Source organism: Lepisma saccharinum, chromosome 2 (genome assembly GCF_977018435.1).
Source record: "Lepisma saccharinum chromosome 2, izLepSacc3.1, whole genome shotgun sequence".
NCBI classification, from domain to species: Eukaryota; Metazoa; Arthropoda; class Insecta; order Zygentoma; family Lepismatidae; genus Lepisma; species Lepisma saccharinum.
Genome location: NC_139230.1, coordinates 79,968,171 through 79,991,974, shown reverse-complemented (window position 1 = coordinate 79,991,974; position 23,804 = coordinate 79,968,171). Strand labels below are relative to the sequence as shown.

The 23,804-nt window shown below is 36.5% G+C and overlaps 1 protein-coding gene across 1 annotated transcript in view; it reads left to right on the top strand.

Moving 5' to 3' along the window:
* The window catches only part of Duba (Deubiquitinating enzyme A), a 106,914-nt gene that overhangs the window by 45,005 nt on the left and 38,105 nt on the right, over nt 1-23,804 (top strand). The window contains exon 6 of the mRNA XM_083117461.1: nt 15,433-15,644. Within this exon, the coding sequence (XP_082973587.1) occupies nt 15,433-15,644 (212 nt within the window). The remainder of the gene's footprint in view (nt 1-15,432; nt 15,645-23,804) is intronic.

Genomic DNA, 23,804 nt, shown 5'->3' with positions numbered 1-23,804 from the left:
CATTTTACCTTTTTGCACTGGACTGATTAGTTATTTAACACTATCGCAGGCTCCACCTCACAAATATAACAAATGTTAAACTTTATAATAATGATAGAGCAGAAACTTTTCCAAGCATTGTGCTATGTTTTAGGTATTTTCTTAATAAATACTTTCACACATAATGTGCATTTTTTCTTCATACACGTACTATAGTTGCTAGTTGGTTGAAGTAAGTAGTTCAGTGGACATTTTTGTCAGTCTTCTGTGCACATGTCATAGAAATTTTGAATATCATAAAATATAAAGTATTTTATTTTGCTACAGATCGGTTACGGCCAAATTTTGTTGTTTTATGACAATATCTAAAATTACATTTATAGCTGTAATAATAAAAATAAAAATCAATTCAATAATAAGGTACAGTATAAGATCTTATTATAGTATTTTTTAATATTGGTGAAGATCTTGAATTCAGAATAAGTGGCAGTATATTACATACCATTTTGTGCCTGGAAAAGTGTGAAGGACCAGGCTGGTACAGTGGATAAAATGTGAGAGACCACTTGTACAAAATGTTGTTATAGCAAACATATCCAAAACTTAAAATTTAGCGATTTTGCTACCTCAGATCATGATTTTTGTATCTGCAAAATTTTGTTCAAATTTTCACGTTCAAATTTGTGCAAATGTGCATATTAATGTGTCAAATGTGATTATACACTGCGCATATGCTGCAATGTGCATGGTTTTTAAATAAAATTTAGAATCGAAGAAAGCTATTTAAGGTGATGAGGAAGGGCTTCCGCAAGGTTCTTCCTTTTGTGTCAGTGGCAGAGCACTGTTGCCAGCTTAGCTCTTTTGGAGCCAGATCTGGCTCTTTCAATCATTTGTTTGTCTGTGAACTGGGGCACCCGTCCCTCTGTCCCACTATGATGCCATCCCTAGCTCCAGCTTACACAGACCAACTTTTGCCATGAGTATACATGTTGCACATAACGTGATATTGCTATATTGGCTGCTTTGCCCTACTGCCCTCTTACCTTTCTAGCCACTTTTTTATAGCCCTGTGACTGACGTGAAGATGACATAATATTGTTTTCCGGGAATCCTTTATTTTTGATTTCATATGACCGTCGGTGGATTATTGAGATGGGTCATTCTGCCAGATCTAGATGGTAAAAACTAAGCATAAATTGTCATTACTTTAAAGTTAACAGTAACAGCAGTGCCCCCCACCCTTTTGACACCTAAAGTTACCCTAGGAGACAGTTTATACAGCCTTCGTAAATCTAGCACCTTGAATTCAACTTTAGCTCCATTTAAGGTGAAATTTAGCTCTTATATGAACATCAGGTTTGGCAACACTACCAGGATGCCCATAGGAGGCAAGGAGAAATACATTGCACTTATGGGAGCATTATTTTATTTGTTCTCTGTGGAATATCAAACATCCAATGGCATAGAAAAGTACATGGATGGAAAAAGGACACAAACAATTTCTTGGTCATAGGAAAAGCCAAAACTCCCATTTGATTAGCTGTAATTTGAAGTTGAAATTGATCCCCATAAGGAATACATGGTATTCTGTAAATACTTATTCATCATATTTTTCAAACATTGTGTCTAGCTTATTAATCAACTTGAAAAACGGCTTCCATTTGCAACATGGAAAAAAGTCATATTCTCTTGTCAAACAGTTTTTTTTTGTTTTTTTCTTCTTCAAGTAACAGTCCCCATTCTGACTATATTGAAACAAATACACAACTGATGTGAAACTGTCACTCTTCCCCTTAACACTTCAGAGGCAAACAAAGGATATCCTGATGGTCACCAAGACCATGCTTCGGCGGAAACCAGCACTAAACTTTCTGATACTGGAAAAGCACATCCACGTCGCACCTGTACTACAAAAGCTCCCAAACAGCAAGAGGAAAAGCAGACCAGCTGCAAAACTTGGCACCCCATAGCAAATAGGTATGAACCACAATGCACAGCAGGTGACACAGCACACCTGCTGATGACTTAGTGATAATGATGTCACCTTCTAATCAAGGGGTCTGGATTTGATTCCTGGTGGAGGCACATTGTGCAGTTTTTTGGATCCACTTTAAACTGTATGTCCAGTCCTGATTAGCCTAGCTATGCATAAAGTGGACTTAAAACAACAAATCAATCAATCGGACACCATTAATCTACAATATAAAGACAGTGAACTTAATCCATTCCAAGAATACAAAGAGCAACATTGAAACTATGTTTTCTTATAATACATTTTCAACATGTTTATCACACCACACCATAAATTATGAACTTTTCCTGTGTTTCATGTAGGTATAGCTTTGTTATATGTTGTTGTTATTTTTTCTCTACAGGGTTAATTATTCATAAAAGAGGGGGAGATGTAAATATTACATAAGGAGACCAAATACTTGTGACCTGTGACTGTCGTAAGTTCAGCACAATGTTAGTGTATGTTTTAATGGGGAAATTGAAGTATTAAAATTCTGTTCCTATGTGAATATGAGTTGTAAAAGCACCATTATATATATATATTAGGGATGTGACGAAGCTGAAAATTTACCGATGCCGATGTACTCACCGATAATTTTTGGAACTGATACCGATGCCGATATTTAACCGATTCCGATACATAAGATTATTAAACAGAAATGGGATGTTATTTTCAGCATGACAAAAATAAATTTCCTATGTACATTTCTATTGCATATCATACATGTATACATATATATTTTCAAGAGATGCGAATGTACATTTGCATCTACAAAATGTTATGTGAACCTTTAAGAAGAACATGGATTCTCAAGAGATTAAACATTAGTACACAAGCAGTTCTTTGAAATGCAAAATGAATTCCTGTTCTGCTAGATTCAACTTCAGAAACACGAGATTTGGAAGCACTTCAGGAAGTAACCTACTTCTTCTCTTATCTCAAATCTGTTCAGCAACATTGAACACTCAATCACTGAATACTGATGCATCAGGTATGCCCAAGTATTTTCTCAGGACTTGCTTCATATTTGAATATTCATTTTTGAATTTCCAATACAACAGCAGATCCTGGTTCAGCAATGTACTGTTTTATTTCCGATTTATAGTTAGGTTGATCCTCTGAATGAGTTTGCAATAATTTTATTACAAAAACTCTACAATAATGACGAATCATACCCAAATTTTCAATAAATCTTACAAAACTAGAATATAAAACTTATTAGGAGGTAAAAACTCTAGTATAATATGTACCGGTTTAAATATCGGATTTTTGCCGATTCTGATACCGATGCCGATGTGTCAATTTCGGCCGATTTTCATACATCTGTAATCGGCTTCGACACATCCCTAATATATATATATAAAATTACAGGATGGTTTGTAACATGTCATTGCGTAGCATACTCTAACTACTCTCTCCATTTCGTACTATGGGAATGAGAGATGCGGTAATAGATAATTAAGGTACTCAACGTTTTCTGCGAAGCTGTTTTACATTATTTTCTATTAATTTCGGTAGCCACTGCCACCATCCTCGTTGGAATTCATTGTGTTGTTGCTTGGCATGTTTCTGTTGGTTTTTTTCCTAAATAGCCACTAGGTGTGCTGCTGTCGCCTGTATGTCTGCGTATACGTCGTCTGCTGTTCACCGGTGTTAATTGCTGCAGTAATGGAAGCCAGGCGTGGTGTGCCTGACCACTATCTATGTTCAGTTCATGGTTGTAGTGCATGATGGCGTGTGTTTCTTTGATATTTGTGTCTATGAGGGTGTGCGCTTTGTATTTGACATGTACTTTCTCAATTTTATGGATGTGGAATTTGATATGCTTGGCAAGTTCGGTGGTGGGTTGGGCAGTTTTTGCATTTGATAGGTGCTGCTGATGTAATGAGCCTTGCACTCGCATTCAGCATCATAGACATCTGGATTGTTGAGGGGGGAGAGGAAGTACCATTTATGTTTGTTTAGTTAGTCAGCTATTTTGGAGGTTGGTTTGTGTGCTATTTGAATGTTGTAGGGGCCGGAGGGCTTTGGTAAGGTGGTTGGATGTTTTAGGATGGTTGGGAAAGGCAAACCGAGGGCTTTGGTAAGGTGGTTGGATGTTTTAGGATGGTAGGGAAAGGCAAACCACTTGGTTTGCTACTGGGATCTGGTTGCGATGGTGGAGCAGGTTTTGTTGAGGGTGCAGGTTGTCTGACTTGGATTTAAGCTTTGCTGCACCATGTGGAGAGTTAATCTAACCAATCTCAACATCCCCAACAGTTTCCAGGATCTCCTCACCTTCGGCGACAAATTTAATGTGCAGCATCACAACCCCCCACCCTCGACCTTATATGTGCAGCTGAAAAAGCAGCCTGTTTCCCTTCCAAACCTCAGGATTCTGGCAGCATTCGAACAACAACAGCCGGTATCTTGCAACAAGTGACCACCAATAGCAAAACAAGAAAACCCAATCCAGTGCATCAGAAAATTAAGTCTGTTCTATCTGATTTTAGCAAGTGGCTTAACGCTAATGATTGCTCGTGCCTAAAATCGGACAAAACAAACCAATTTGTAATAATGCAAAAGGGCTACTACACAAAAAAAGTGACTGAAAAACTAAACGGTGACTCCTACAGTACTATCGCAAAGGACCCCACAGACAGATACAGCAAAATAATGAAACGTGCAGTGAAAAGCAGTGCTATGCTTAGACAGGAAGACCACAAATTTCTCCTCAACCCCCACCCCTCACCCGCCATTGCTTATGGCATCCCCAAAACCCATAAACTTGTTGCTGGACAACAAAGTACAGGACATTGTCAAAATGCACGTGGAAATGATCACAGGCATGTCTGGAACAAGAAAATAATTGCACTATTATCATACGAGCAAAAGAACACAACTTGTACCCCCAAATGACATGTCTATGCACCACTAACTCAGTTTCAAAGGAAGCCGCCATTTTCCCCCTTTTTATGGAAGAACAAGATGTGCAAGAGTCTTTACGGTGTAGGATATGTGTTAACAATAATATAAAAGAAGAAAATTGCAATTCCAGCAAATAATAGCGACATTATGATGTAAAAACTAGGAACATGTCGAAATATCTCGATCAAGATATTTGGTACCCCGAGGGGTTACAGGTAAATATCTCGATTGAGATATTTGGTAAACAAAAGGTTAATCCCAAATCTTCACCAATTTTTATGCCAAAATCCTGATCATTTATTCACTATGAATTTTGATAATGGCTCATATAGCAGTTTGGTTTATCAGTAAAATTTCTGGCAATTTTACCAATTTGATATTTCAGTAAATAGCTTATTGCCCAGTGCAGAAACCTGCCAGATATTATTTTCATAAATACAATACCACAAACAAATAGTTTATGCAGCAGTTTTGAAAGAAATTTCTAATATGCAGTTTCTTTTCCTTAAACAAAACCAATTGCAGTCAGTTTGTTGCATAGAACAATTAGGAAATTGTAAGAACCATTCACGTTCTCCATAGAACATTTGTAATTTTATATTGGATTGGCCAAGGGGTCCCAGGTTCGATACCCAGTGGAGGCACATAGTGGTTCTAATCCCACTTTAAACTGTAGGTCCAGTCCCGATTAGCCTTACTGTGCATAAAGTGGACTTGAAACACCAAATCAACCAACCAACCATATTGGATTGGCATTGGTACTGTATCAGTGTCAGCAAAAAAGTACAATATTTGATTTGATTTTTGGTATGCAGCATCACTTTTCTGCCACTTTTGACTAATAGCAATGATGTGGATGATATGATGAAATTGATGAAGGAACATTCACAAAGATCACCCATGGCCAGGCTGAGATTTGAACTCAGGACACCTGTCATCATAGCATGCTGTGCTAACCACTCTGCCTTAGAGGCTGGCAAAAGTACAGTGTATCAACTATGGCTGAGAGAACACCAATATTAATAGTGTTAGTATTGGAAATTCTGTGATTGAATTTAATTATGTATATTTTCCTGGAACCAGTGTATTGGTTAAGTTGTGAAAAATATCAATGAACACTTTTGTGAAGTTCATGTATCCTATGAATTGTGCACAGTGTACATTTGAAGGCTGGAAAAGTTAGTTGTTTCATGCACAGGTTTCCATTTGAACCTCTAGAAACCAGTGTGCTGACTTTGAATACTGTATTAAGTTCAGCAATAAAAGTTAGCACTGTCAGTAATAACAAAACCCCTTCATTTTCAAAAGTTACTCTCGGTAACATACTTATGGACTGCTAGGAGTTACACTGATCGCGGGCCCAAATGATGGCTGACCTTCTTTTTGCTACATAGCGCTATCTGTCCACCAATCATCTTCGGGGTGTGTGCCACTGTGTGGCTCGATGAGTGTCAACAACGTCAGTTGCAAAATAAAAGCTCTATGGCTAACTTGGCTCTTCCGTTACAACATTGCCAAGCATGTGTTTGCTTTTGTCAGTTGTTGTTACTAGCTAGTTTGTACAGTGTTTGGGTGTTTTGTGTACTAAGTTTCCATGCTTTGTGTACTATTATACAACTTTTATCCAGTAATTCCAACTCTCTGTCTCTCTCTCTCCCCTGTTTTACATTGTTTGGCAATGTTCTGTGTATCTGACATTCATTTGTTTCATCCTGCCAGCAACATTCGGTACCTTGTGACTCGAAAATGCCTGATGTCAGTTGAAAAGAATGCACCTGATCGCTGATTCATTGTTTCCCAGCCGCCAATTGGAAGTGTGATCAGTATAGTCCCCTGCCTTGAGCCCAGTTTTCCTCACAAAATAGAAACATGTAGGCAATTAGGACAAACTCATAAAAGGACAAGAAGGTTCTGTTAAGAAATTCCTGGTTTTACTACTCTGCTGTGGGGGAATCTACTGTAACCTTTCTTCTTTCCCTAGTCAAGTTGCACCCTGCCCCATATGTATTTTATATGGGTCAGGAAAGACACCCCATTTTGTCCCTGATTGATTGATTTGGTTTATTTTGCTTTCCTTTTGTGCCACTATTGGCTAATCACAAAATCAGGATGAGTGATAATATGATGAAGTTGATGAAGGGACACTCACAAAGAACACTCATGCCCTGACTGCGATTCGAACCTGGGACCTCTTGTCATTGTAGCATGCTGTGATAACCACTGCCACAGAGGTCAGTTTTTATCCTGGAAAACCTGCAAGAGTTAGGGAATCTCATTATGTCTTTTCTGTAGCCACTCTGATTCTTCTTTTTTGTTTCCTAACACCTGACGTTTCCTTTTTCATGCAAGAAACATTTTTTTTGGTGTGGTTTTTACTTCTTTCTTCATGTGACAGTTACCCATATTATCTGATTGTTGGTGTGAGATTGTTCTCAGCAGCAGCATACAATATCATTCCAGATGTAATTAACCCATTATCTGCAGTGGATCTATATATAGACCCTCTAAAATTGGTCTTTATTTGCAGAGGGATGGAAGCGGCCCCGGCGCCCACCCAGCGTCGAATAACATGGGTACCTGGGGGAAACCCTGGGGGGTAAAGGCAGTCAGGGGCGTGATGCTGATCACATCACCCCCACTCACGACCGGATCAAGAAAGTGTGGGGCGTTACCCCCACACCCCCTATACGCCTTCATGGCGTGGTGCTAAGCACAGGGGAGCACTTTACCTTTTACCTATATATTGTAGGGTGACATCGGGTATGGCACAGGATCGAGTCACGCTGGGACGTAGCTCAGTTAAATAAGATAGGTCTTTAGTTTTGATCTAGCCGAGGATGAAAGATTGTTGGGAGCCTAAGTCGTTGAACGCTACTCACCCCTTGCTCGTTGTACTGGCCCTCGGCTTCTGGTGTCTGTTACAGTCAGAATGGAGATGGGTGCCCGCTGGAGAGATTGTTGATGGCGATAAGAGGTGGCTGGTGATACGGCGACTTAATTAACAGAGCACTGATTCTCCGGACTCGGGCTGGCTTTAGGCTAATGATTCTCCATAGTTGTCGCTTGAACTGCTTGCTCATTGCCACCTCTCAGTCACGATCTCTCAGCTGCCAGTTATCGTGGTCTCGTCAGTCGGCTTGCTGGTAATTGTGAAGATTGAAAGAGATCGATTTACCATCTCCAGGGGTTTTATACATTGGAATTGAGTCATGACGTGGTGGACTTTGCACCTCCAACTGTACACCTGGGGTATCCGTGGATGCAGGTGGAAATTTACAGTGGAGGTGCGCTCACCGCTGGCGAGGGTCGTTTGCCTTGCTGACTGTGCAGAGCCGAGTGGAAAATTCTTGTTGCTCGGCTCTGCAACTGGTGGATTTTGGGGTGAATGAGCATTCAACTGGCGATCTTCAGGATGATGTTTTAGTAAAATTGATATTTCTACTTTTATGCTCCCAATTCCTTCATCAATATAGAGGGTATTTCAAAATTAATAGTGGTTGTATTGCAGCAAGTCATTTTTATAGACACCACTTTATTGTGCTTTTATTAGTCTATTTGGGCAAACAATCAATTGTTGATGCTTTGCCAGTTCCTGAAAAATATTTTTTGTAATGAGTGTTTTCCTGCATTTTACAATTTGCGGCGGAGTCTATATATAGATTACTTTTCTTAGCTTCATTATGCGGCAAGTCTTTTTGTAGTTATGTTTTACATTATTTACGATGAAACAAATTTGCAGTTGCATCTATAGGTAAGTTTCATGTGACGTCAGGAATCACACCGCTGCCATGTTTGCGGCCCACCACATAGCGTTCGTTACACCAGCGCCAACTGTATGTTTGTTAGTACTGTGTAAAATGTCGGTAACATTGCATAAAGTTAATGACAATATCATGCCATCTGGAAATGGCGGTCATTTTTCGTATGTTCAAACTCTGTGCAGTCGACAGAGAAAGATAATGGAGAAAAAGCGAAGTTTTGTGGTAAAGATCCAAATCAACTGCACCATAATGAAATGAAAAGGGGCGTAAAGCATTCACCAACTGCAGTTCACGTGTGTTTATTTACTTGACCCAGCTACCTGGAATCAATTTGTTTTCATATTTATTGGTGGATAGGATTCTGCTTGAAATATTTACATCCAGTACAGATTAACTGTAAATTCCAAGGCTCCACCATTAGTTTTTTGCAAGAGCTGTAATTTAAAATGTTGAGGTGCTCGAAAACAGTAATTTCACTCCTTGCTTTAACAAGTTGGGATAAACTGGCCTCTGCGGCAGAGTGGTTAACACAGCATGCTACGATGCCAGGGATCCCGGGTTCGATTCCCAGCCTGAGCATGGGTGTTCTTTGTAAGTTTCACTTTATCAATTTCAACATATCATCACTCATCCTCGTCTTCACAATTAGCCAAAACTGGCATAAAAGCGAAGTAAAATATACCAAATCAATCAATCAATTTGGGACACTTTGACTCGTGGATTGAATAACAATTAATAACAGTTTGTGTTAACGAACGAAATATAATAAAAATCAAGTACAAACGTACAATTATAAAGATGAATTAAACTTTGAATATTATCATTTTCTATCATCAAACTTATCGGAAGTATCAGCAGCTTTCTACCAAAAAAAAACAAGGAAATACTATTGCAAGTATGATTAATCACACCAGTTCGATCCATTTGTACTGAAAGTAACAGAGAAAGGTGGCATATGAACTTGCCTGGTAAGAAATGTTCACTGCACACACTGTAATGTTTGTTGTGTTCATTAATGTTCACACAATTTACTTTCGCCAACCAGATGACTCGGTATCTTCTGGTCAACAATTATCGAGTTCCGTGCCGTGATGCACACCACCTGTTCTTTTCTCGGAAAATTCTAGGATGAACGTGAATTACTCAACCAAATACTGTACAGTACCATCACAAACAAGGTTGAAATCTCCCGCCTGCCCACTTGAATTCTGTATGTTTACAAGAATGGCCTCAATCATGGCTGCTCGATCCCACAATGCAACTGTTTGTGACGTAGGTGAAACACACCTATATGTAGATTATTTCTTTTTGGAAACACTTCCTTTTAACATCACCACAGGGAAGGTGTTAATCTGCACCTGAAGTAGATAGTAGTGGGGATTTTGAATCATTTTGTGTGAGGGAAAGAGAAGTTAACTTAAGTATGTCATGTTATAATTGTGATAGTGTGTGAGCTCACAAATGAATACTTACAGAATTCATTATTAATGCAATATTTGTAGATTCATTGCATAATTTCCTATCCCAGCCACGTAGTGCAAATTCGGCCTCTTCACTGCTCTTAAAAATGCATATTAATCGAGAAAAGAATGCATTCTTTTGGAAAGTATTAAAGGAAAAGTTGTCAAATGTGCTTGATAGTATAGAAATTGTCTAGTGCTTTGTACTTTCATTAGACAATGTATAATGTCCATGTAAAATTGCATGCAAGTACAGAATCATTCTCAGTAAAATTCAGACAAGTATTTGTCTAAAGATGGGATATTGCATCTCCTTCCTTGGAGCTAGCAGGGGATACCATCCCCTCACATTCCCCCCCCCTCCACTTTGAGCATTGTACACTGTATAGGGTGTCTACCAGTCAAGAAAAATATTGCTCATTTCCATAGTTTTCAGGGTTACAATATGGTTTGAGGGGTTCCTTGTAGTGTTGTCAACTCATTTCTGAATTTACACCAGACATGTTCATTTTAGCTGGTGTTGAAAGATGCTAGTGTAGTTATGGAAATATTATTTGCAAAGTGTGTAATGACTCTCACAGAAACACATTATATTCCTCTTCCTCAGCAACATCACCAGTCCTTCTGGGTATCACGTGGTTCAGTAAGGTACCATACGCACATTAGGAAATACTGTCATACGTTGCCCAAAAATGTGGTTCTTTAGTTCAGAGAGTTTCTTCTAAAATAAAAACACAAAATGAATATTTTTGACCCATGATGATAATGACAGAATTCTATGAAATGTGCAGTAGCTTACATACATCTAGGCATGATGAATTTGTCTAAAAACAAGATTTATATGTGGAATGTTTTATTGGTAGCACATGCTTTATGTGGTTTAGAAGATCCTACGAAGGGATTCTTGAGTAGCTTTGAATCATGAATATGTTGGTGTAGGAATATAAGGTTGGCCTGGTAATCTGGAGGTTGTGAGTTTGAATTCAAAGTACTGTAGATTTTTTTAAATTTTTAAAATCATATCTTCTCTTACATATAAATAACCACGATGTATCTTCATGTACATATCAACTACTTGATTCATATCTTCAGTGGCAAATTCTCTTTCCAGTTTTTCGAAGTGAGTTATTATTGTATTTTATCATTGTGTAAATAGTTACGATATGTCTACCTGTACAGTCACGGACACTTCTGTGTTGTAATAATCGCATAATTTCAATGCAATTATTACAACCCAGAAGTATTCATGACTGCACACTTCGCAACTTCTTAGTTGATTGCGATTCACAATAAATCAGTTTTCCAATTTCTTAAAATTCAAATATCATTCTCTCAACTTTTTCTTTTCTTTGAGGTTAACAGAAACCATTCATATTTAAGTAAGATGATTAAATTTTGGGATGCAAAATACTTCTGAGTGCACCACTATGGGAACAATTGGTACCTACTCTTGTGTCACCGTTTTTGTGACAATTCCTCAATATGATGTAGAAGGACATATTACTATATCCTCATGGAATTTTACTTTATTTATTTCAAACAATATTATAGTGCGGTATACAGAAAGTTCCAAAGTACAGCACATAACCCTCATGAGCAAATATCACAAAGTAAAGGAGAAAATGAACATAAGAATAAAATACAAAATTTTTAACAAAGAGAAGAATCTAAACAGTATTATAAAATAATCCAATCCCTAAGTTGTGTGACATATGTCATACAACAGAGAATCCAAACAAAACATGTATTCATCATTTATACATGGTAACATTATACTGAGTTACTAAATCATGTAAAATTGACTTTCATTACCCCTATGCATTACTGTTACTACTCGATAGTTTCAAACACCATATACTGTTTTTTTTAGGCCCAATTTCACAAGAATATTGGGGCATGATATTTTGCTATTCAAAATACGAGGGTTATTTTTTGAGTAAGGTCCGTTTTGCAATAAAAACGAAGTAGGATTCCTAGGGTTATAATTAGTTATAATTTAAGTCGTCTGCAAACATTAAATAGTTACTACATATACCTAATTGTTTTACCTATGTCATTTATATAAATAAGGAATATTAAAGGACCTAAAGAAGATCCCTGTGGAACATCAGCTTTGATCATACCTTCCTTAGAAAGTCTTCCATCAATCTTAACTCTAAATGTTTGATCAGTTAAGTAATCCTCAAACCAATTACAGGATTGGTAATTAACACCATACCTAGTAAGTTTGTATATAACATCGACTTGATTGAATCTATTTAGAGAATTGCATTTATAATCAGTCAGACATGCTAAATTAGTTGTAACTAACTAATTATTACTTACGTGAAATTTAGAAGATTTCGTACTTCCATCTCCTCCATATCCATACTTCACCCAACCGGCTCTGTCATAGAAAACACCATCAAAGAAACCCATGCCATCATCCAGCAGAAACCAGCACTAAACCTGGACAATGGGCAAGCACACCCAACTTGGCACCCTGTCCTCAGAAAGATCCCCGACCTGAAAAAGAAAAGATGCTATGCACATACTCGACCCCCCTCCAGCCACGCGGGGAACAGGAACGGCACATTACCGAGCAACGCTGCCCAGCCCCCCAACCCCCAACTGACAACGCCACCGGACAACAGGAAGCAGACGACACAAACCAAGATGTGCGCGCCAGTGCTGCCGAACGGGAAAAATCGCAACCACCGCCACCCGGGAACAAACAATGTAGTGACGCGGTACCATCTCCGCTTCAAACGCCGTACCCTTTTGTGAATGAAGACAGTGGATCTTCGAAATTAATAGGATTGAACCATTAAATTGTGCAACGCGGAAGTACGAAATCTTCTAAATTTCACGTAAGTAATTTTAAAAGCGTTTACCGCAACCACCATGAATAACTAATTATTATTTATTCACGAGCCTTTTTTTCATGAAAACATTTTTCTCATGGATGAATGTTCGATCATGGGATTGTTTTGTGAACTTTACAAATGTTGAAGTTATTTGTACTTTTTTTTCCCCCAAGAAGTTGCCTTTTGTTCTCCTCTTACAACCCTCACTCACATTTTACACACAATGTTTCGGTTGGAAGTTGATAAAAAGTAGCTTCTCCATCTGATATTGTCAAAAAAAAATCAAGCTTTATTGCAAATCATTATCATCGTATCGACTTTGGAATTTATTATAGAAGCAGGGTGGAAATTTATGGGGAATGCCCAAAATTTTATAATATTCACATTTGCAAGACAATTATTTCCATTATGTTTGCAAATGTAAAATTGCCAAAAGAAGTAAATATTGCTTTTCTGCTTAAATGTCATTGTTGCATTAATTTACAAGATGTCTAACTAATGTTAAACTGACAGTATTTCCCCAGTTTATTATTAAGAAATAGTAATAAAATTGTGATCTAACTTTTCAAACAAGTGAATATAAATTGTTTGTACTCACTTGGTTCTCTTCCTTCTCAATTATATAATGACATTCCCAAAGTCATTATAGGCAGTGGTGCATTCCATCTGAACATGGGAGTGCACAAAACTTGACCTGACCACATCAAAAGTGCATAAGTCAGAAATCTGAAAGTCCTTTGTTTGATTGAACCCCCTTCAGGAAGAAAAGTGAAATTCTTGAAGTTAGGAGTGCTTTGTTGACTTGTAGAACAAAAATAATCATTAAAAAAAACAAAAAAACAATGTGTGTGTATCTGTGCAGTGGAATATGTCTAGCATACTCTAGTTTTTCAAACAGATGAATTGTGCTGTTGAAGGCAACCATTGTGTATTTTCCACACATTTGTTGTGATCACATCTGTTCATCATCGTGTTTCCCAATCTTGGTTGTGAGAGCAGGTTACATACATATCCTCAGACTATATATTCTGCCATTTCTAGGTCCAACCCATGCTACATGTCAAGATGAATTTGTTTTCTTGCAATTTTGACCAATTTGTCTCTATTCTTCCTCTTGTCATTGGTTGTAGTTCTAGTCTCATATTATACCTTTTAATATTTTATTCCAAATAAATTGTTTGATCTGATTGATTAAAAATTATGTGACTCATATATTCTGTGCATATTTAAACATGTGACTTCTTATGGACATTCACAGAGTGTTACATTAATTAGCACTAAGTAATTACAACTAGGATGACGTGTTGATGCACATATTCTTTTACTTTGGTGAATACAAGGGACCAATTATTTATTAATGATTATCAGCTGATCATGTCACATCAGTTTATTCTAAAAATAGCTGATAACTTCACTGATATGATAACATTTCTTCAAATAGTCTGCAATTGTGTGAGTGCACACTTCTGCCATTTTATTATATGGATATAGAGTCCTGATTTTGTAAAACAGGACTCTATGTCTAATTATACACTTTATTTTTAAGTTGAAAACCATTGTAAGTTGTAGTCACATACACACATGGCAAATGAATCATTAGAAAAATTAGCATAAAATTTAAATGAACATTATGTATTGTCTAGTTTACTTCTCACTTATGTCAGTATGTTTTGAGAAATCTCCCCTCTCCTCTTCATCTGAACTCTTTGAACACAGTGTTATAATATGTAATGGGTAGAGCCACTTTTTGGGATCAAAAGTGGTATTTAAAATGGCATTTCGGTGTTAAAATGGTGAGTATAACTGTATATTTAATTTAAAAACTATTCTTGTTACACAAAATAAACTTTTACTTTCTAATAGCACATTTATGTAGTTTTCCAAGTATTAAGTTTATTCCTGTGTAAAGGAGTCCCCATTTTTCTTTCTCAAATATTTACAGCAGAATTAATACATTTTCCTTGATTTGCATAACTCAAAGGACAATTAAGACTTTAGAAAGTGTTGCATCGGTAAATAAACTCCAAATTTTGTGTATAAGAGTTTATTTCACATTTTGCAATTCATTTTGCATGCATCATTTCGTGACAATATATGGTAGGAAAACTCATTTCGCATCTTTCAAAAACATGAAAAGTGAACATTACAGAATTTTATTTCACATTTTTTTGTTTCCAAAAACAAAATAAGCATGCCTCTAGTAGTGGGTAAATTAGACAGTGGATAATATCTTGTTAAGATTGCAGGTATGTTGATGAAATGTTGATGAAATATTTGCTAAATTATATCAGATCTATTGATCATAAGTACTGATGAATCATATATGTTTCTAAACAACTTTGAGAAATGTACATTCCTCTTCATTATTGATTTATTTCTAGCATTTCGACAAGTCTGTTGGGAAATATCTGGTAATAAATGCCGTAGCAGGTATTGTATTAATCTAAATGCTTTGATATTTTCAGAACCCATCAACATCTTTCATGGAGTTCACAAATCTGATAACGAACCTATTCGACTGTCATATCATAGAGGAACACACTACAACAGTATTGTAGACCCATATAAAGCTACAGTTGGCGTGGGTCTTGGTCTCCCAGGTTTAACCCCTGGTTTAGCTGACAAAAACCTGATGAAGGAAGCTCAGCGCCAGAGTGAAGATCTACATATTGAACAGGTTTCATAATTTTTTTCAAGATTACTTTTACTTGATCTTCACTTAAATATATATCTACTGGCAGTTTCACTTTCTCACATTTTTCATGCAATTTCTTGCTTAAGCCTCAGCTGTACCTTTGGTCGATACCAGGTAGTTGTCTTCCCATTTTCCTATCCTTTCGATTAACCGCTATGATATTCCAAAATCTGAAAAATTACATATGTTTAGGATTCCTTGTAGAGCATTCACGTGAGTCTTCATGTGGTTTGCTTTGGTTGTGTAGCAGATATTCTCAATAGTTTAATAGACTTACGTAGCCATGAAACTATTGAGAATATCTAGGCAACAGTGAAAGAAAACCACACAAAGAATCACGTGAATGTTCTAGAAGGAATTCTAAGCACATGTAATTTTTCAGATTTTGGAATATCATTGCGGTTTTTCGAAAGGAGAAGGAAATTCAAAAAGAACTGCCCTGGTGTCAGCCAAAGGTCCATCCAAGTCTTAACCCTTAAATGTCCAGCTTGTATAAATGTGTACCAAGCAGGTATGGTGGCCAACGCTTGTCTGGTACATAGTTTTACCAAGCAGTGTCTTCATGTAGTATGTTACTTTTGACACATACTGCATCTCATTCAAAGATATGTGCTTGGATTGGTACATGAGCCTTGTGGTATGTTGTTAGTAATTAGTGAAGTCAACATTTGGAGGGGGGGAGTCACGGAAAGAAATGTTATTTTTTTATGTTTTTTCATAGGTTTTCAAAGCATCGTCTCGTTATTCAATTCCGAACCCTAAAACATGACCTTTGGAATGGTAAAGGAATCATACTAGTACCAATTTGAACCCTCCTCCCATAGCAACGGCTATATGGGGGCTGGCCAAATCTATAATTTTGTAAAACAATAATAAGTGGTCTAGTTGGTAGGGCATCTGGCTGTCATGTGGGAGACCCGGTTTTGATTCCTGGGGTGGGTGATCTAAGGTCAGAATTTTTCCAACCTTGTCTCTGCATAAAATGGCTCTGGGGCTCATCCAGCCTCAATGGGTACCTGGGAGCAACCCTGAAGGATAAAGGTGACTGCAGCATGGTGCTGATCACATCAACTCCACAATGGCCGATATCGAGAATGTGTGGGGCCCTATCCCCTAAATGCGCCTTCATGGCATCGTGCTATTTTCACAGGGAACTTTACCTTCTTCTACCTGATGAAGAAAAAATTGTTTATTAAATCAGAAGCTCATTGCCTAATCTGTACTGAACAAAAAAAGGCATGACCCATTACTTTGTTGTTAACAGTTTCTGAGATAAAAATTTCATTTCAGGCATTATAAAGGTAAAGTGCTCCCCTGTGCTTAGCACCATGCCATGAAGGCGTATAGGGGGTGTGGGGGTAACGCCCCAAACTTTCTTGATCCGGTCGTGAGTGTTGGTGATGTGATCAGCATCACGCCCCTGACCGCCTTTACCCCCCAGGGTTTCCCCCAGGTACCCATGTTATTTGACACTGGGTGGGCGCCGGGGCCACTTCCAACGTTAGAAAAGTTCCCGGATTTGAACCGGCCGGGGATCGAACCCGGGACCTTTAGCATGGTAGTCAGGCGCGTTACCGACTGAGCCACCGTGGCCATTTCAGACATTATGGAATTTCAAATTTTCCACTCAAAGCACACCTGCTGCATTACTTTGGAAAACAATTTTTTCCCTGAAAGTAAAAGCAACAAGTGTGTAATTTTTACAATGAGGGTGCCCCACATATCAGGCAACATGCAGGTACCATTTCAACCCTTCCATATGGAGGCAGGCCAAATTTGAAATTTTAAAGTGTTCAGATTTTCTTCTACTTGATAAAGAATAATTGTTTGTTTTTTTTCGACCATATAGTGTAATCTGTACTGAAAAAATCTAGGTATGGCTCGTTGCTATGTCATTATTAGTTTGAGAAGTATATATATATATATTTTTTTTTTTAAAAAAAATACTTACTTTTATGAATCCTGTTGTACTAGTTTGGAAAATCTTTTTTATCTTCCGGAAGTATCAATAACAATTGCCTAATTTTTCCAATGTGAATGGAACATTTATATAACAACATTTTTATACCATTTTTAACTATCACATTCTGGCGATTCCTCTGTGGAAGCTGGCCAAATTCAAAATTTCACAAAAAAATTGTTTTTTTTTTTTTTTACTTTCTTCTTTTACTTGATAAAGATTTTTTTGCCATAGGTTTATAGCCCATTTGTACTGAACATAATGAGGTATGATTTGTAACTATTCTGTTCATAGTGTTTGAGATATTACATTTTATTTAAAACATTGTGGAATGTTAAATTTCCTGCTGAAAACATGCTGGATGTTCACTCGAACACCTGGGAAAACAACTCTGGCATCTGAGTTAAATCCTTCTCCCTACTTGTCAGTAAGGCCTGGATATTTATGTAATTACATATTTTTTCTTTGTGTTACTGTGTGTAATCAAGCAAAAATGACAACCATTGGCAAATTATAATGCTAGGAATGAATAATTTCATTTCACACACTTTTACAGATTTGGGGGTATGGTACATATCTTTACATAAAATGAATTATTTGTAACAAATATCTAGTTTTCATTGAGTAATGCATATATACAGTCAGTCACAAAAAAATAGCACCACTGCATTTGTGCTCTGCTATGAATTATGTGATGATCTGGCAACTGGGCGATATATAAAACATTTTTTTTTATTCCGAGCCTGTGAACCAGACAAGAGCAAGGGTGGAACCATGGTCGCATACATGGTGGATAAAAATCATGATTTTTATTAAATCACGCTAAACATGCAATTTTTAAGAGTTGTGCTATTTTTTTGTGATGGACTGTTTGTGCAGCAAGCATTCAAATGTAATTTCTCTAAAAATTCAGAAATTCATTCATTCCCATTATCTTGCAAACTGTTCATTTGTGGACTCATCCATGTTTACAGAGACTTTTTTGCTTGTACTAGTTCACACATTTCACCCTCACAGTTTGAACAATCACTTATGAATCACTCTGGATGTAGTTATCAGAGTATTGAGTTTCTTATAAAGAAGGCCATTTTTGCTTGTTAAATTTTTTTCAACACAATCAATTTTCCATTATTTAGGATAACCCATAGAATAATTCCTGCTTCAGAAAGCATTGTCAGTAAATAAACTCTGAATTTCATGTTTGAGTTTATTTTGCATTTTACAGTTCATTCCGCATCATTTTGTGACAAAACATGGTAAGGAAATATACCCCACACCTATCAAAAACAAATTAAAGTCCCAACAAACATTCAAAGTAGTAATGCTAGCAAAATGTACAGGCTTGACAAGGACTCAAACCCATGTGTCTGGCATGTACAATTTATTGCTCAACCCAAGCTTCTCAGCCAAACTCTTTCACCAGATTTTTTCACTTCAGTTTTATCTGCGTGAGAATTGTCTCAGTCTATGATATTGGAACAAAATCTTTGCCTTTGAAACACTGATTATATCTCTTCCAGCACAGAGATTAATATTACCTTACATTTTGGCACACACAGGGGATTGCACAGTGTAGAAATGTAAGAAAATAATGCAGGACAAACCTGGCTCTCTGACATATATTGCTGTTGCTCTACCAACTGAGCTACTGAGCCTTAGTCGAAACCTATAGTTTGATTCCTGGTCAAGCCTGCATTTTCTTATGTAAATTTGTATGTTGTGCATATCCTGTGTGTGCCAAAATGTAAGGGAAATACCGGTATTCAAAACTTATGGCAGTTAACAACATACTAGTTTTTTTGAACATCTTGAACTTGTTTGTGTTCATTAAATTGAATACAGACACAAGTGAATAACTGCAGCTTGGACCTTAAAAATATATGTTGACAAATTCAGGGTGGCTACTCGCCGGGAATTCTGCATGAATTTCTCTCCATAGATGTGAAAAATGTCCACTTTTATTAATCCAATTTATTTTATACATATTTATAAATGCCCTGAGGCAAGTTTTTCACAGTTTAGGTTTTATTTTTCTTGAGGAAGGAAAATAAAGCTGTGTGGAAAATGAAACGGAATTCTCTCAATCCATTTACTTTTTAATTGTTCTTTGCAGAACACACTATCTGACAGATGGAAGATTATTGCAAGATAAGATATCCTGAAGTTTAATAGGCAAATTTGAGTTTGAAATTCTTGTTCAATTAACAATAGATGATTAGTATACCCTGTAACATCTGTGACTTGTGTTTGTAGATGTATTTCGAGTCTGAATATATGAAAAGGCAAATTTGAACTCCGCACCTTAAATTAAATTAAATATTTTAAAGATATATATATATACCATTTAATTGAATTGAATTAGAATTTTTTGGATACATTGGAATCACACAGACCCTTTATGTTAATGTATTTGTGTGTGGGCAATGAGAGGCACTAATATGTAAGGTGTAAATAGAGAAAGCATCTGCTTGTACCCTTTAATTTTTGGATGGTTTGCCTTGAAAACCAGGAATTATACTTGAATTTTATCATGGTCCTAGAGTGACCACCCTGAAATTGCACAAAAGTTTTTTGCCATATCTACCTCCACATAGATACAATACAACTCCCACAAAGATTCTGTGCGAGAACTTCTTGTTAGCTTTCTGGTGCTGCCAGCCATTCTTGGGATTTGAAAAGTGGCACAAGCACATCTTTTCTGGCCCATTTGATAGGCCAGCTGATTGCTGTTGCATTTTGTTAAATATGAAATTTTATACTTTGATTGAAACTTACATTATGACAAAAATAAAGGACAATAAGCAACTTCTTAATAATTTGCATTGCTTGCATTAAAGCTTCACCACTACTAAACATACTTTGTCAATTGTATTCCAAATGCACACCCTGTTGATAATTCTGAATTGCATTTTCTCCATTGTTGAAACATTGCAGAAGCAATAATTGTAAGAAGCCAATTTACAAGAAGATGCAGACCCAGAAAAAAAATTATAATGTTTTCACATGTCCATTCATTACTAAAATAACATTAAAGTAGAATTACAATTTATTTTGTATACTCAAAATCAAATGAAAAGCTCACCTCTTATACCCAAAGAAGAAAATAATGCGATATTGTACATACCGAAACTGTATGCAAGACTGAGGGAGATCTGCACAGCTATCAAGGTTGTCAGCAACCGCTGTTAGCCATGTGTCTTCAAAGAAGTAACATAGTGTTTCATTCTGTGGCCATATGACTCAGAAAAATGATTTGTTCTCAATTTGAGCTCACAAGAAACCAGCTTCTTAGCTGGCGATTTATTTCAAAAATATATATTTCCTCCATTAATGCATATTGGTTGTTTGTTTCTTTGTTTTTTTGTTATTGTGGTTATCATTAGCTCTAAAACAGGGTGGCTATTCACTGGGAATTCCTTGAATTCCAGGAATTATGCGTGACTTATTGGCACTGGGAATTCTGCGTGAAAATTTCCCTGTAGACGTGAAAAATTGCAACTTTTATTAATCAAAATCCCATTGAATTTATACATATTTATAAATGCCCTGAGGCAAGTTTATCACAGTTAGTGTATCCCATAACATTTGTGACTTTTATTTGTAGTTGTATTTTGAGTCTGAGTATGTGAAATGGCAAATGTGAACTCTGCACTTTAAATTAAATATTATATATAATATATATATATAATATATATATAATATATCATTGAATTGAATTAGAATTTGTTGATAAATTTGAATCACACAGACCCTTTATATTGTTAATACATTTGTGTGTGGGAGGGGGTTGAGAGGCGGTATTATATACTGTTGAAATAGAGAAATCATATGCTTGTACCCTTGAATTTTTTGAAAGTTTGCCTTGAAAACTGGGAATTATGCTTGAATTTTATCATGGTCCTTGAGTCACCACCCTGCAAGACAATAAAAACAGCAAGGAATGTCATTTTATTTGGCAAGTGATAACAATGTAGTATCCTTGTTACTTTTATGACCATTTTCTACCTTACTTGGTTAATTTCAACAACTTATGTGAATGATAGTGTGATGAAGTAGATGAAAAACACAATAAGATCTTCACGATCCCAAGGTTCAAACATTGGGTCCCTGGCTTCATCGAGCAGTGTGTTAATCACTCTGTCATGGAGGCTGGCAATAGTGAAATGATGATTGTAACAGAAAACCTGAAATTAGAGCATTTTAAGAGTTTAAACAGATTAACAATCCACATCAACCAATCCACCTGTATTGTGTGACACATGGTTCTGACCTAACAATTGAATATGCTCCTGCACTCATGATTATGTATTGTCATAATACTTCGACATTGCCATGTGTAACATGATGCTCATTGAGTGATCGACTTTCAATATCACCACTAAAGTTCCCATGTTTGATTTGTGACCTAGGCATGGGTATTCCATGTGAGTGTCCATTCATAACTTTCATAAATCATCACTCACCCTCATTGTTGTGACTAGCCAAAAGTGGCAGAAAGTGATGCTAAATAATATTTAGCATCGCTTTTCTGTAACTAAAAGAAATTGAAATACAATTGAGATGCAACTACCACATTTCTTTTATATTTTTTACACAGGAAATCTTGCCTCCCCGATGTCGTAGTGGTAACGTCTTCACCTTGTAATCAAGGGGTCCCAGGTTCGATACCCAGTAGAGGTACATTGCACAATGGACTTTAAACTGTAGGTACAGTCCCAATTAGCATATCTGTGCATAAAGTGGACTTAAAACAACAAATCAAACAAACACACAGGAAAACTTAAGACTGTTATGTCATTGACTGTTTAGATAAACCTTTTGTTATGTTTTTAAATAGATATAATATGCAATGAATGCTGTTACATGCAGAATGCAAAACATTTATATTTTCTTGTTTCTTCGACAAGGGAAGCTAGTTAGGCCTGGAATTTTGATATTTTTGATGATTCTTTCATTTATTCATTGCTAACCAGGTTCATTCTCATGACAGCAATTAATTGGTGGGAACAATAAAAATATGTCCAATTTGAAAACTGTGCACACACACACACACACACACACACACACACACACACACACACATATCGAGGGAGTAACACATAAAATTCTTCCATAAACTGGCCAGTTAACGTCTGATAAGACACCAACAGAAAACTCACGGAAACAAGTTTTCATGCATTGCCTACACCTAAGGCTCCATGCTTCAGGGCAGTGATGGCCTTGTCTGCAACAACCTTCCTTCCCTCACTCTCTTATCACAAGCGTTTCCAACTCCCTTCTGTAAGAGGAGAGGCCTTTCTTCTGCTTTTCTCTGTACATGGATATAATAAAATATGAAAAGTGTGAATAAAATGATGCAGTCTGTTATTTACTGCAGATGCAAAGTGGAAACTGTGAAATTCTTGTAAACTTAGATACCTAGTACAATGGTTGTTGTGACGAGAGAAACATCATGAAATCGTAAGCAAAATTGAATTAATGAAAATGTGCTAAATGCCATATAAAGTTGAAAAATTTTATACAATGCTTTTGATATGATTTACAGGGTTAAGAAAAATCACAATGATTTACACTTGTAAAATAGAAAAAAAACCTTTAAATTCTGAATGGTTATTACTAGAACCTGGATAATTATGCACAAGAAAAACAATATTGGTATAAAAATTCCAAAAATATGTACTGAAACCATTCAAAAATAAGAAATTTCATAACGTCAAAAACATCATATTACCAGCATTTCCATCTTATTTTATGAAACATATTGCTCAAGTCAGACAAACAAACAGGTACATAACTCAAGTACAATATTTTAAATATTCCTGTTACTCTTCCAATAAATTATCCCTGTAACAGTAAGGAATAAAGGATGTGTTTCAAATTTTCAAATGTGAAATTACTTCTATCATCACATAATAGGGCTTTGTATTGACTAAATGATCTTCCACTTTGCAGGAATTAATGATGCATAAATAATCTGGTGTGTACTCAATTTCCAAGGCATCAGAATTATTGCCTCCGCTTAGCATTCTGTTAATAGCTAAAATTGTATTGTACTGTGGATTTTTCTGCAAAATGGAAGGCATCTTTTTCTTCACTGCATCCCCAACTAATCCTTCCACACTTTCCAGAGAAGGGAATGTTGAGTGAACAATTTCAAGGCTGTCCATTCTGATCCATTCATT